General features: G+C 35.4%; 1 protein-coding gene across 1 annotated transcript in view; it reads right to left on the reverse strand.

Annotated features, from left to right (window-relative positions):
* Nucleotides 1-390: 390 nt before the first annotated feature.
* The window catches only part of LOC113222658 (leptin receptor-like), a gene marked incomplete at its 3' end in the record, with an annotated part of 30,642 nt that continues 15,942 nt past the window's right edge, over nt 391-15,090 (reverse strand). The window contains exons 7-14 of the mRNA XM_026452305.1: nt 14,797-14,945; nt 13,602-13,761; nt 13,412-13,494; nt 7,099-7,315; nt 5,181-5,363; nt 3,349-3,444; nt 1,920-2,025; nt 391-499 (exon numbers count right to left, since the gene is read on the reverse strand). Coding sequence (XP_026308090.1) covers nt 391-499; nt 1,920-2,025; nt 3,349-3,444; nt 5,181-5,363; nt 7,099-7,315; nt 13,412-13,494; nt 13,602-13,761; nt 14,797-14,945 — 1,103 coding nt within the window. The remainder of the gene's footprint in view (nt 500-1,919; nt 2,026-3,348; nt 3,445-5,180; nt 5,364-7,098; nt 7,316-13,411; nt 13,495-13,601; nt 13,762-14,796; nt 14,946-15,090) is intronic.

Raw genomic sequence — 15,090 nt, forward strand, 5'->3', positions numbered from 1 at the left:
AGGATCATATAATTTTCTAATTTATTTAAATAATTATGAGACTAATTATTGCCAATAAAAATATTGATTCCAGCCTTTTGCCTAAAGACTGTTTATACCAAAAAAAGTGTATCCAAGTATCTGTTATGCATCAGATTGACCCTTAACTTTATAATATTTATTTTATTATGTGCTGTGACACAGAAGCAACATATGTATATTGTGAACTCTCATATAATAAACTATGCACTGAAATTTGTTTCTTCCTGATTTCAAATCCCTGCATCCTGCTATTCTTGAAAATATATAATAAATATACATATTAAGATGAACTGAATAAAATATGAGCTTTTAAATCTCAAAAAAGCTTAATGCTCTATGAGTCATATGGTATCTAGAATACAATCTTACACATTCTGGGTTAAAAAAAATTGAAAAAGCAACCTTCTGAAAATTAAGTCCTTGTGCCCAGGAACAATTCTTGGGGTTTGGAACATCTTCCCAAAACAGCTTTTTCATTCTACAAAGGATAAACAGGGCATCAAAATTAGAGAAAAACATTCATATTGAAAATGTGAACAGTTAGTGAATAGACAAGCTAGAAATTAGTCCACCAGATCAACTATGCCTCTGTAGGGTCAGATGCATTTTCACATGCTAGCCCATGCAGATTTCTACCAAACTTTTATGTAGACCAAAATTGAAAATCACAGTAATAATAGAAATAGCCAATACTTACTGAAAGCCGTGTGCCAAGCACCATGCTAAACACTGCACAGATTTCTCTCAAAGAAACTGACATATTAAAAATGGCCACCAAGTGGGTACCAGAAAAAATTCCACTTGATGTGGCCCCATCAACTCACTTAACTAAAAGATAAATTCCGATTCTAAAATCTCCTCTCCCTCTTTTTTGCCTGAAGACAATGGTTTCTACAGAGATTTGGCATGTGTAAAATAACCACACTGGACTTCTCAGCAGAGAGATTACCATGGCACCCATGCCACCATCCACGGAACTCAGTCATTTATTTGCCTGACAAGCCAAGCAGACTGAGCCACACAGTTCTGATTTCTAAAAAGCAGAGTGCCTGCTGATCATAAATGAACTGACAGCTCCAGGTCACCACTAATAGGCTACTTTTACCACCCACTTCACCACAAAAAGTCCTTGACCAAAACTGCAGAACTCTGAAAGTCATTTTTGCCACCTCCAAGAACATACTGCTTAGGATTTCCTGTTATAAGCTTGTTGTTTTCTGAATGTACATACATTAAAAAAAAAAAAAAAAAAAAACTAAATTCTTCCTTGAAGTTATGTTGTCCTTGACAGAGCAAGAGCATCACCGTCATGGACAAGCACCTCATTTTAAAATTCACCTTAATCAAAAACCACCTAAATCCAAAGGACATCAGCCTAATGGCTAAGGTCAGCATGACCATAAATGACAAATAACATCTCCAACCAGAAACATTCCAACCTCTCTGACCAGAGACATGCCAGCCCCAAGATAACCTCCCCTCCTCCCAGATACATTCCAACTCCACCATAAACTTCTCCCTCACACATAAACATTCCAAGCTTGTGACAAGCCCCCTCACCCTAAAACCAATATATACTCTTAGTCCGTAAGAGAAAGGGCTTCTGACCAAAATTGGCCAGAAGCCCCTCTCAGGTTTTATCTAAAGAAAACCTGTCTTTAACTGTTAAGCTGCATTTCGTGTTTCTTTCCTCATTCTTTAACTCTTATAGTCCTAGCAAAATGGAATGCCATTTCCTGACAACAGGCCTTTCCTTTTTATGCTATCTTAATTGTATATAGACTACATATAAACGCACTTAGAAGACTTTAATATTCCTGATTTAGAAGGTTTTAAATCAGGGTTTAAATATGCTTAAGGACTTTTGCCTTAAAGATTCTTAACCTCAAGTACAATACCTTTGGTGCGATATTAATAATGTTCCAAGCAATAAGATGGAAGAGGAAATAATTATTGGCACAATCACATATAAACCTGCATCATTCTGGTGTTTTTCAGTATCATCTGAAAAAGAAATACAATTTACACAACTCAGAAACTTGAGGAAATATTAATTTCTTTCTGTATCAAAAATTATAGTAGACATTTTCTGATTTCATCATAAATCTCTATTACCTTCAAAACTATAAAAATAAAGAACAGGAAGATAAAAATATGTTGTGATCACATTAATAAAATACTATTTTGTTCAGCATCATATCTACTATAAATTAGCAGAGTATTTTTTCAAATTTATTCATATGTCATTCCTCTCTATCTGATCATGTTTACATTATAAGGGGTCAAGGTGTCAAAACTGTTATGATGACTGTCTCAGTGTCTACTCCTGGAGGACCCAACCTTCCACACCTGCCAATCTCTATCTTGCTCACTCCACACACACTGATTTCCTTGCTGTTTCTTGAACCACCAAGCATCCCCACTCTTTAGGGGCTCTTCACACACTGTCCCTTTGCCTGGAATGCTTTTGCTATTTGTACAGTTATGTCTTCACTGAACATCATTGATAGGCTCTTGGAAACTGCAATGTTAAGTGAAATGGCAATGTAAAACAGAATCTTTTTTTTCTCATCAACATTATAATGAAACTATCTTGAACAAAATGATGTTATTCAAGGACCTCCTGTACGTCATGTTGCATAAAGTTGCAGTTTCCAAGAATCTACTGACAATATCAAGTAGGGTCTTACTGTACTTGCAAGGTTTTACTCAAATATTATCTACCTCCATAGAAATACCATTTCTGGCTATCAACTAAAATGCCACATTTAATGTCATCCCTTTATCTTGTTTTTATATTCCTTCATGGCACTTATTTCTATCTGACATTATATAATTATTTATTGCCCATCACTGTCAATTAGAGCACTGGTATTTAAGATCCATAAGGGCAGAAACTTATGTTCATGATTCAATCCCCAGTGCTTAGAACAATACTCAATTAATATCTGTTGAATAATACATGTATGAATTTTTAAAATGATTTTTATTCTAACACTAGATGAAATGTTTATCTCTTGAAATATCATTGCTAGGTTGCTTAGATTTGAAGACAATTTAAAAAGTAATAACAAAATCAAAATGTTGGTATTCCAAATACAGTAAGATGAATCAGAAATATAAGAGGCCCAGTGACTTTATTTCTATAGCTCCAGTTTTATTTTTGGAGGAAAAAAATATTTCCTTTGGAACTTCATGAAAAATCTACAGAAAACTCTGGACTCTTCCATGATTCTATCAGAAAAAGAATAATCAGATGGCAATATTACTACTGACAAATTAGCCACACACATTGGTGTAAAAGGAAACTAAAATTATGATTTTTACCTTGAGTGAAACTATTAATTATCTTTGGTTTTCCCACTCCTTCCATAAATATTGGGTAAAGACTGAACTGGTACTTCTCAATGGGGATAAAATGATCTGAGGAGAAAAATACATAAAAGGCTCATTTATACGTAATTAACAGTAGAGTGGAATATACATTTTAAAAAAGAATTAAAGTGACTATCCTATATTTCCAAACAGAGAAATTACCTATTATTTATGAATTAAATTATCAAGGGAGTTTCAAAACACACTTAAGCACTTCTAATCATCTAGTAATGACAACAGTTTTCCAAATATTTTTCTAAAAAATCTTACCTAGAGACAGAAGATTGCAATTTTTCAAAACCATGTTCCAGTGATAGCCAATTTGTTCAAGTGCAGGGTGTATGAGCTTTTTCTTTCCTTCATTTCCTTTTCCAGAGCAATATGTTCTACTACCTCTCCCTTACCCCCAAAGTGGGCAATATTCCTTTTTTAATAGGAATTTAGCTTACTTAGTTTCCCCATTCCATTCAAGGTAGCTGGGAGACTAAAGAGTCTTGTGAAATCCTATGCAAACAAAATGGTGGTAGAGACCACGAGACCCTTTGCAATACCTGGGATTTTGATCCACGGAAAATGACCAACCCTATAGCAAAGCTCCAGGTGGATCGATCCATGATTTTCACAAATGCTAATAATATATGAATATTATAGAAGAATATATCCAGAAGAAGAGAGATCTCTGTGAAGCCTAAATTTTATATCCTCATGTTTTAAAGAAAAGCACAGAGAGTAACCACCTGGGCAGCAGTGGTGATGAACTAAATTCAGTTCAAAAATTTGCAAATTAATGTACCCTGATGCTAAATTCTAGGTCCCTGATATAAAATAATGGTATGAGTCCTTAGTATGATATTGTACAATAGGATCATAGCAATCCTTAGCCTCCCTAGTTAACTTCCCTCAATCTTTACTCAGACTTAGAAATGCTGTCTTGTGCACTTATACTTTGTACTTGACTCACCTCCTGGGATAACTGGTCTACCTTTAGGAGAATACCCTGGTCTAGGTCACCCAGTTCTAGCTCCTCTGACCAGGCTAGCATTCCCACTCATTGCTAGTGGCCTTATAAGGCGGTACACAGTTTGAGGAAACAATTTGGCAGAAGATATCAGAAGCTATTAAAAAAATGATTTAAGAAAAGATAAAGCTAGAAGCAACATAAACAGTTTAAGTAGACTTTGGAATAAAATGCTATATCATTAAAAACAATGGTAGAAAAAATTGAGCAGAAAATTGACATGATATGATATCCCCTGTATAAAATATTAAAATGAGAAAATGTCAAAGGAAATAGAATTAGTCTGGGTCTGGTGGCTCATGCCTGTAATCCCAACACTTTGGGAGGCCGAGACAGGAGAATCACTTGATCTTAGGAGTTCAAGACCAGCCTGAGCAACATAGTGAGACCTTATCTCTACCAAAAAAAAAAAATTTAATTAACTGGGTGTGATGGCATGTGCCTATAGTTCCAGCTATTCAGGAAGCTGAGGTAGGAAGATAGCTTGAGCCCAGGAGGTAGAGGCTGCAGTGAGCCATGTTCGCTCCACTGCACTCCAGCCTGGGCAACACAGAGAGACCCTGTTAAAAAAAAAAAGAAGAAGAAGAAAAGAAAAGAAGAGAAAGAGAATTAAATGTTTTGATAAAGGTTATAGGATTATATGTATTAGGATGGTAGTATCATCTATATTTTTGAAGTTTTCATTAACTGGCTATATTAATTAAATTAATAATCTGTAGTGTCATGTAATCCATGAGAGCAACTCACTAAAGTATGGTAAACTTACCATGGATATAATACTTCTTAACAGATGAAGAGATTCTAAGCCATTTTATTTCTCCATCTTCATTAAGATTTTTCCACTCAATAATAAAATACATTAGCTTGTAATCACTAGGTGATAGTATCCAGGAAAGAATCACACAACTGCTGTTTAAAGGATAAGCACTGAGTGACTGCACGATATTTACTGAGGGGAAAAGAAGGAAATCAATTTTTAAATTAAAAATTAATAAAAAAATCTACTAATACTTTTGAGGAATTTATAACCTACTAAAGAAGGGGATAAGGAAGAGAAGACAATTTACACAAATAAATATAATACATGACAATTATTTTTTATATCATGAGAGTCATTTAAACAGAGATATGGGAATATATGATATTGAAGAGAAACATGGTACTACCTAAAACCTTAAAAAAGCAATTTTGTGATGTATTCGAAAAGGCATTCTCATATGGAATACTGCATAAGCCGATTAACCATCCTCTCCCACCGATGGAGTGATACTCTCAAAGCACAAATCTTTTCGTTTTAACACCACCTGTACAGCATCCCACTTAAAAGCCTCCAGCAGATTCTACATTTGAGGGTAAAATTCCTATCATGCCTACGAGGCCCTGAGGGCCAAGTCTCAGCTTACCTCTCTGCCTTCCATGATTTTCCACACCAAAGTCACCTTTGTCTGTCTTCATTTTCTATCATGTGCCCTTGACTTTTGATCTGGCTGATCCTGTTAGCAGCCAATGCTTTTCCTGCCCTCCCCTACATCTTTTGGGGAAGTTTAATTTCTACTCACATTTCAGATTTCAGTTCAGTACCACTTCCTCAAGGTCGCTTCTCTGAATCTCAATGCCAGGTCAGGTTCCTTTCTTTCCTTTCATAAAATTATATTCCTTTCCTGCAGGCCCTTATCTCAATTTGCAAATAGACATTCACTTATATGATTTATTAATACCTGTCTTACCTATTTGGCTCTGGATGCTCCAACCATTATAGTTTCTCCCACATTACAATTCCCACTACCTACCCAACTGAGGCATTCTACAGATATTTCTAGAATATATATACTTAGAAAATGTTAAGCGTAAAACATTGAGCTGGGTACTGTGGAACTCGTAAGATGCTTACACTATACATACAAAGGTAATCATAATGTAAAGCAGGACATAAAATACTTTAAGAAAGACAGGAAGGACTCTGAGATTTAAAGAAGAGATAGGGCATATTCAATTAAAGCAATAAGCAAAGATTTCAAGAAGGAGGTAACACTTGGAAAGGCCTCTATAGATTGGTAGAGACACAGAAAATTTGTGTTTTCTGTTAAAAATCTACATTTTGAATATGTAACCTAGAGTAGAAACTCCTACTGAAAGTGGGTCTCAATTCTCTGATTAATCAGATATATCAAAATTAAGGCAAGGAGGTTTGTCACTCACATTAAATGAAGTCCATAGTAATTTTAAGTCTCAGCAATTAACCTGCATCCATATGTCATGCTATTACTATTTTACATAATGTTAAACATATATTTAATATGATATATACTTATTTTTACATATTTATATGCATGTATGTGTGAATATAAATATATACATGTATATGTATATAGGGAGAGAGAATTATTGACCGAAAGATCTCCATTGGTCCAAAAGATTTAAGTATTAGATTCACCAAAACATTCTCATATATTAGAATACCATTACAACAATGTTCTCCCACATGAAAACTCAAGGACTGTATTACATGATCATTGTACAATGTACTTTGTTATTTTTCCAGACAAAGAAGAGATGAAAGGTGAAAGAGAGACTTTCAGATGCAGAGAATTGCAGGTTGTTTGAAAGATAATTTAAAATAGTAGAGTTTGCAAAAGTTAAATATTAAAAGAGGCAATGGATTACTACTCTGTACCTCTTCTTACCTTTGCTCATAGGCCATGAAAAGGTTAAATTAAAATTTGCAACAGAAGCACCAATTGAATTGATGGCCAGAACTGTAACAGTGTGTGCTTGCTCTGTCCACAGGAAAGTGAATTTAGTGTGATTTCCCACATCTTCTGACCATGTTCCATTGCAGGAAGTATGATGGTTTATCACATATCTCTGAACACTGCACAATGAGTCATTTTTCATCAGGGGCTGTAGCAAATATAGAAATTGATTAGTTTAAGGGCTGCAGTGCTTTTTATACTAACTGAGCTCACGTAACTCTCATTCTACATTTCTCATTAGGAGGCAGGGGCCAGATGAGGGCAGGTGCTATTACAAGGTTGAGAGGCTGGGGAGATGGGTGGGATAGAGTCTGCCTCTGCCACAGTCTCCATGAAGGTATCTGGATGGTTATAGAGCATAGCAAACTTATTTTCCCCTTTTTCAGGTTTTTTTTCCTAAGGCCCAGAGAATAAATCATTTGAAGATAATAAAGTAGGGATATGATCAAGACACTTTTCTACCAAGAAGTTTCACTCTAATTTTAGAGAAATGAAAGACTGATAAGGGGTAGAGAGTTTTCTCATCTAAAAAGCAAACAAGAAATAACCCTCAGATAATGAAAAGCAGCAAGAAAAGCTGTGAAGGTGTTCATCATCATATATTAATCACAGTAAGATTTGTCATTCATTTTCCTTTCCTCTGATATGCTTGGAAGATTATCTAGAATGTAAGAATGTCTGCAAAGGTTAAAGAGTAACAGGATATCAAAACAGTGTCTATGGCACCCCAGCATTTCTGTCAGATAATTAAAAAATAATAATATCAGGTCATTAAGGATTCCAATGTAAAATAGGTATCTAGTTCAATTCTATTCTTATGTTCCACAGAGGTTAACCATGTACCCCATTTCCCCAATCAACTTCATCACTTGTGGCAGGTAAGATTAAATGCTGGCAATCCCTTATAAAACCAAAGAAGGCTGGACTGTATATCATAGACTAGAACAGTACATCTCAATTTCTTGCCAGTGAGATGCCTCTAAGTTAGAAATGGCAGAGAAAAATAAACACAAATACATGTATCCCTGCCAAGAATCATCTGGATAGGTTGGAAGTAAAATTTTAGCAGCCACCCCCAGAAAGAAACGTCTCAAAGTTATGTAAATTTTGCGTTTTATTTGAAAAATCTATGTCAGTTTTAATGAATACTTTTTTTGGTAACCATCAAGTAAGAGAATGTCAAATTTCCTTACTTTGTGGTACTACAAGATCCTCCAGGCTAATCTCGTGTATTTTTCTGCCCCAACCCTAAAATTAGCCATTTCTCCGAATAGCCCTTGTTTCTGTTATTGAACGATGGTATTAGAAATAAGTCTGAGCACATGCCTTACTACTGGATGTCATTACTTTTAGGCCCTCTTAGCTTACAAATCATGAAAAGGTACATGCATCCTAAACCAGAATCTATCTATATCTATATTAAGCTAGATATAAGTTCATACTTGTATCCCAAACTCTAATTCATTGCCACATGTATCATCCTGTGCTTGTGTGTAACCTCCCAATCCAACAGTGAGAAATCTGGGTCCCACCATCCACCATCCATTTACTTGCTTGTCCCCTTCTAGTGTACATGTAGAGCAGTACCATAATTGTTAGCCCATAGCCCTGTGAGAACTATGTCAACTAGAGTACAGTGCTTATGTACAGTTTCTTTCGCCTTTAGTCCTGAGATCCACACATTTCCAACAACTCCCCTCAAGTTCCAAAGTGACCTTTTCTCCCACCACCTTCAGTGAAGTTGCTTCATACGCTTATAATACAAGTAGATTCCTTTGTCACAGTCTACAGTCAATCCTGGGATCCTCCAACCTCCTAAATGATTTTTTTAATCTACATGCATTAAGATTCACTCTTTGTGTTATGAAGTTTGAGGAGTTTTGGCAGCTGCATAGTGCTATACACCCACCATTTCAGAAGTATACAGAATCGTTTCATTTTTGAAGGATATCTTAGTTGCCTCTAATTTGGGGTGATTATAACTAAAGTTGCTTAAACATTCATATGCAAGTTTCTATGTAGACTTAAGTTTTCAAATCACCTGAGTAAATACCCAGGCTGCAATGTTGCATCATATGGCTGGTAAGGCTACATTTAAATTTGTAAGAAATTACCAAACTGTCTTCCAAAGTGGCTGTCCCATTTTGCATTTCCACCAGCAATGAATAAGAGTTCTTGCTGCCCTGCATGCTCACCAGCAATTTGTATTGTCAGGTTTTTTTTTTTTTTTTTTTTTTAGCCATTCTAATAGGTGTGGAGTTGTATCTTGTTTTAATTTGCAACTCTTTGGTGATGAATGATGTTGAACATCTTTTAATATTCATATTTGTCATCTGTATATCTACTTTGGTTAGGTTTTTCTTCAGATAATTGGTTGTTTTTTTTTTCATTTTAATTGGGTTGTTCTTGTTGAATCTTAAAGATTTCTTTGTGTAATTTGGTTATAAGTCCTTTATCAGATGTGTGTATTTGCAAATATTTTCACCCAGTCTGTGCCTTACCTTTTCATCCTCTTGACAGTCTTTCCCAGATCAGAAGTTTTTAATTTTTTTTAAAATCAATTTATTTATTTATTTATTTTTCTTTTTTATTATTATTATTATTATACTTCAAGTTCTAGGGTACATGTGCAGGTTTGTTACATATGTATACTTGTGCCATGTTGGTGTGCTGCACCCATCAACTCGTCAGCACCCATCAACTCGTCATTTACATCAGGTATAACTCCCAGTGCAATCCCTCCCCCCTCCCCCTTCCCCATGATAGCTCCCGGTGTGTGATGTTCCCCTTCCTGAGTCCAAGTGATCTCATTGTTCAGTTCCCACCTATGAGTGAGAACATGCGGTGTTTGGTTTTCTGTTCTTGCGATAGTTTGCTGAAAATGATGGTTTCCAGCTGCATCCATGTCCCTACAAAGGACACAAACTCATCCTTTTTTATGGCTGCATAGTATTCCATGGTGTATATGTGCCACATTTTCTTAATCCAGTCTGTCACAGATGGACATTTGGGTGGATTCCAAGTCTTTGCTATTGTGAATAGAAGTTTTTAATTTTAATAAAGTCAAACTTACCAGTACTCAAAAATTAAAATAAAAAACCCCACAATGACGGGGGCATGTCAAAGGAACATGAATCAATTAAAAGAGCTCCCAATGACTGAAGCAGGAATATTTTGAGCAACAAAATAAAGTAATATTGGATTATGACCCAAGTCTAAAATAAATGTTCACTGTCCATACTAATATAAATAAATGATTGAATAAATAAATAAATTAATGTGGGAGGACAGACAAATCTCCCATGGAGAAGAACACTAAATAATGTGTGTAGGTCCTCTACCTTCAAGTAGGTGGAACATAGCTCCTACTCCTTAAGCATGAGGACTTCATTTTTCTTTTTCTTTCTTTTTTTTTTTTTTTTTTTTTTTTTTTTGAGACGGAGTCTCGCTCTGTAACCCAGGCTGGAGTGCAGTGGCCGGATCTCAGCTCACTGCAAGCTCTGCCTCCCGGATTTACGCCATTCTCCTGCCTCAGCCTCCCGAGTAGCTGGGACTACAGGCGTCCGCCACCTCGCCCGGCTAGTTTTTTTGTATTTTTTAGTAGAGACGGGGTTTCACCATGTTAGCCAGGATGGTCTCGATCTCCTGACCTCATGATCCGCCCGTCTCGGCCTCCCAAAGTGCTGGGATTACAGGCTTGAGCCACCGCGCCCAGCCGGGACTTCATTTTTAAAACTAAAATGGAGAAAGGAGAAAAAAGAGTAACTTTCCAGTGGGAAACCAGACAACACTACCTCAGCCAGAGGAGCAAGGTGAACGTCAACCATGATGAGTCACATTGGTAGAATGTATCCTTAATATGATGTGATGGAATGGCATTTTACATCTGCGATCTTCCTCCCCCAAACCCATAACCCTAATCTAATCATGAGAAAACATTAGACAAAACCCGTTTGATGGAGATTCTACAAAATACCTGACCAGTACTTCTCAATTGTGTCAAGTTCATAAAAACAAAGAAGGTCTAAGAAATTTTTACAACCAGGAGAAGCATAAGGAGGTATGACTACTAAATGTAATCTGCTATCCTGGATGGAATCCTGAACCAGAAAAAGAACATTTGGTATAAGCTAAGGAAATTTGGATTTGAAATAAATTACAGATGAGTTAATGATGACATATCAATCTTGCTTAATTAATTGTAACAAATGTATCACACTCGTGTAAGATGTTAATACTAGAGAAAACTTGGTGTGGGAATACATAGGAATTCTCTGTACTATCTTTGCCATCTTTTTGTAACTCTAAAACTGCCTTAACATAAAGTTTAATATTTTTTAAATGCCAGAGAAATGATTTTTTTAAAGTGCCATACTTATCCTGTGGCCTTGTGGCTTACTCCTTAAGCAAATCTTATCCCAGTTTAAGAAGCATAGAGTTGCAGAACCGTAATCATTGAACTATTATCTCAGTTTAGGAAACCACAACAAAACAGCACAAAACAAAATTAATGAAAGGCAATTTGATTAATATAAGGCACTCAAGTTTCTGCAAAGATGGTAGATTAGCAAGGGTACTGTCTCCCTCCCACACATCATCCTTAAAGAACCCACAGAGCTTTGATGTCCAAAAAGACAGCCACTGGCCACTTGCACCCATTTAAATTTAAATTAATTAAAATTAAATAAAATTTAAAATTCAGTTCCTGAGTCACACTAGGCACATTTCAAGTGCTTAACAACCATGTGTGGCTAGTGGCTACCATATTGGACAATGTAGATATAAACCATTTTCATCATTACAGAAACTTCTATTGGCAGCATTGCTGAGGAAATGTGGAATTCATGATATGAGGAAAATATAAAAACTGTCTGGAGAAAGACAACTGTTTTGTTCTAGAGTATGTTGCGATGGGAGAGGGTAGCTATAGCCTAGGCCAAAGGGCTGTTGACTACAGCTCTGAAAGGATAAATCAAAGATAAAGCAAAGCTACTTAAATTCTGCTCAAAGTTGGCCCTACCACAAACATAGGAACATCACTGCCTGTCCCTCACTGTAGAAACTTGCAGATATCTAAAGCACTCCCATGGAGATAAAACCAAAAATATAAGAATAATCTGTCGGCCAAGGCTGTTGTTTCTTACTCAGCAGTGCCCCCTTCCGCGGTGGGTTCAACCGCCCACTCAGTCTCTCAGAGTACAGACCCTGAATTCACCGAGAGGTGGAGATATGTACGAAGTGTTCAGAATACAATAAATGTCTCATAAATGTCTATCAGTTCTTAACGCTAACTTTAAGTCGGAAATATTAAAATGTGTTGAAGGAATTGTTTGCTAGAAAAAGAAAAGAGAGCAATAAAAAAAGAAACTAAATTTTTTAAAGACAGCAATACAAAATAAATGAAATAAGATAAAATAATAAAAAATTATTTTAAGAAGTATTGAAATGGAAAAGTTTAGAAATTGCATTGATTATTAACCAAATGAAATTATAGAGTAATTGGATTTAGAAACCAAATGAACATAAATTCTTATATACCACAACTTTTACATAGGCTTTGGTCTTTCATCAGGAAACCATTTTCAAATGTGTGCTCATTCAACCTTGGGTATTAAACTTACAATTCACATTTGGAGTGACAGAAATACTATTTGACTTCATGTGTTGTATTCCCAAATCAATCTTAAATTTGGCATTTACTGACCAAATAAACTATTCACTTAAAATAGAAATCAATTCATTTGGGAGAGGATGCTTTGAAAATTACTAGGCTACACAGCTATCATCTATGGGAATATCCACTGTTTATATGCCATCACATAAATAGAATGCTATGTCATGCGTTAGATGCCCTTGGGGTTTGTGGGAAAGGTGACACTTACACTGTTCAGAATTAAATATGAAGACAATTTTTAGACTACAAGAAACATTACGTATCATCTAGTTCAATCTTACATTTACACAGATGAGAAAACTGAGGCCCAAACAGTCTAAGTAACTTTGCCAAATTAGTACTGACATAACTATAGTACGTGAAGCTGAGAAGAAAATGAAAGTATCCTAACACTATGCCAGTGCTTCAGCCACTGTACATCTTAGCTCTCTGCAAATACATCTCATAAATGAAATGCAAATACAGGATTGTTGAGCTTTCCAAAGATTAATAACAGGATTATGGACCATGAAGTACATTTTTTAAGAGTATAAAAATACAATTTAAGAATAACGTTAAAATTGGGAATACCTTCCAAAGTAAAGTCACATTTTTCTCCTCTTTCATAGTATCTCCATTAATTATTCTCCAAAACTCAGGTCCTCTCATAGGAACTGCAAAATGACAAATTGTGTGTATGTTTTTGAAGGAATATTTTTCAGCCATATTTGAAGCATACACTTATGCACTTTCAAAACACATTTACAAAATCTCTGCAGACCTTTTATATCCATGACAACTGTGTAGGCTGGATTGCTCCAATTACTCCAATATCCCAATCCATCTAACCTCTTACAGCGCACCTGAACAGCATAAACTGCACAGAAGTCTGGAACTGGGAGACTGACAGATTCTGATTTTGCATCATAAACGTCATACATCTATAAAATAAGTCAAAGCATTAGATTGCTCATTACCAACACATATGTATCTAAAGGGCCCTGAAGTACATTTATTTTAAATTTTAACACTATTCCAAAATTAAGAGAACTGATTCTGTGTTTTCTGACTTCAGAAATAGTCACAATTAGGCTAGGATTGTAAACTCCTTCAAGTCAAGGATTTTCTTATTTATCTTGTCACACCCTTGCTAATGACAAGATTTTGAACTGGTTTACTTGCAACCTTGTTTCCCAAATACTCTACTAATTATCCTACTACTAATCCCTGTCCACTAATCCTCTACCCACAAAGACGTTCTAAGAATTTAAACCTATTGGTTAGATAGGACCGACTGTAGCAAATCGTTGATATTCAGTATCCTTCAATAGCAGCTAAACTGTCACATTTGTTTTAGTTGATATCATTGTGATCTAATGATATAATAAGGGTTTCTGATATTTCTAGGTCTTTGCAGGCTGCCATCACAAAGCTGATGTGAAATGTCATCATAGGCACCCTTGCCACTACGGGAATGATTCTGTTTGTTTGAAAAGCAGCTTCTCCCAAAATGCATTCCATCAAACATGTATGTACTAAAAGACATTAACAGATGTTAGAGAAACAACAGTTCCTTGGAAAAAACTAGTTTGGGGAACATGAAATGAAATAAGGTCACAAATTTTTCTTTAATGAAGGACCTCTCCAAACCTTGAATATGTAATGTGTATACCGTGACTACACAAGGAAGATACAGTGATACAGGGTTTCCTAAACTGATTTAACCATTTAATCTTTTTCTGAGGAACATAATATAAGACCTGTGTTCTATAAAACACACTTCAGGGAATGATGGATTTCAGGAAACTTTGTTCTTTAAAAAGGTTAGACTTAAGCAAATCTATTTAATGAAAATAGCTACAGAATACAAGAGAATGTACTTTTATGCCAATAAAATTAATCTAATACAATGGAACTCTTAAATATTATAAAAATAGCATTTAATGAGGAAAGCTGAAGTTCTAAGTAAAAGGTACCTTCCATTGTACTTCTTTTCCACTCAAACCATAGCGAATCTGGAATTGAAGGTTATTCTCTGGAAAGACTGGCTTTTCCCAAGATATTTTCAATAATCCAATGTTTTTAGTAATTTCTGCTTTCACACTGGATGGAGGCAGTGGCTTCACTAGAAATTTTTAAAACAGTTTTAAGTGATGGTAATTTAAATAGTAATAATGCCTAAAAACATTGTGTTATATTTTCATACCTCTATATTCATCAAGCAATATCTTCTTCATAACTTTCTCACTTATTATCTCATTTGTTTCCCT

The sequence above is a fragment of the Piliocolobus tephrosceles genome, unplaced genomic scaffold, assembly GCF_002776525.5.
Source record: "Piliocolobus tephrosceles isolate RC106 unplaced genomic scaffold, ASM277652v3 unscaffolded_32915, whole genome shotgun sequence".
NCBI lineage: Eukaryota > Metazoa > Chordata > Mammalia > Primates > Cercopithecidae > Piliocolobus > Piliocolobus tephrosceles.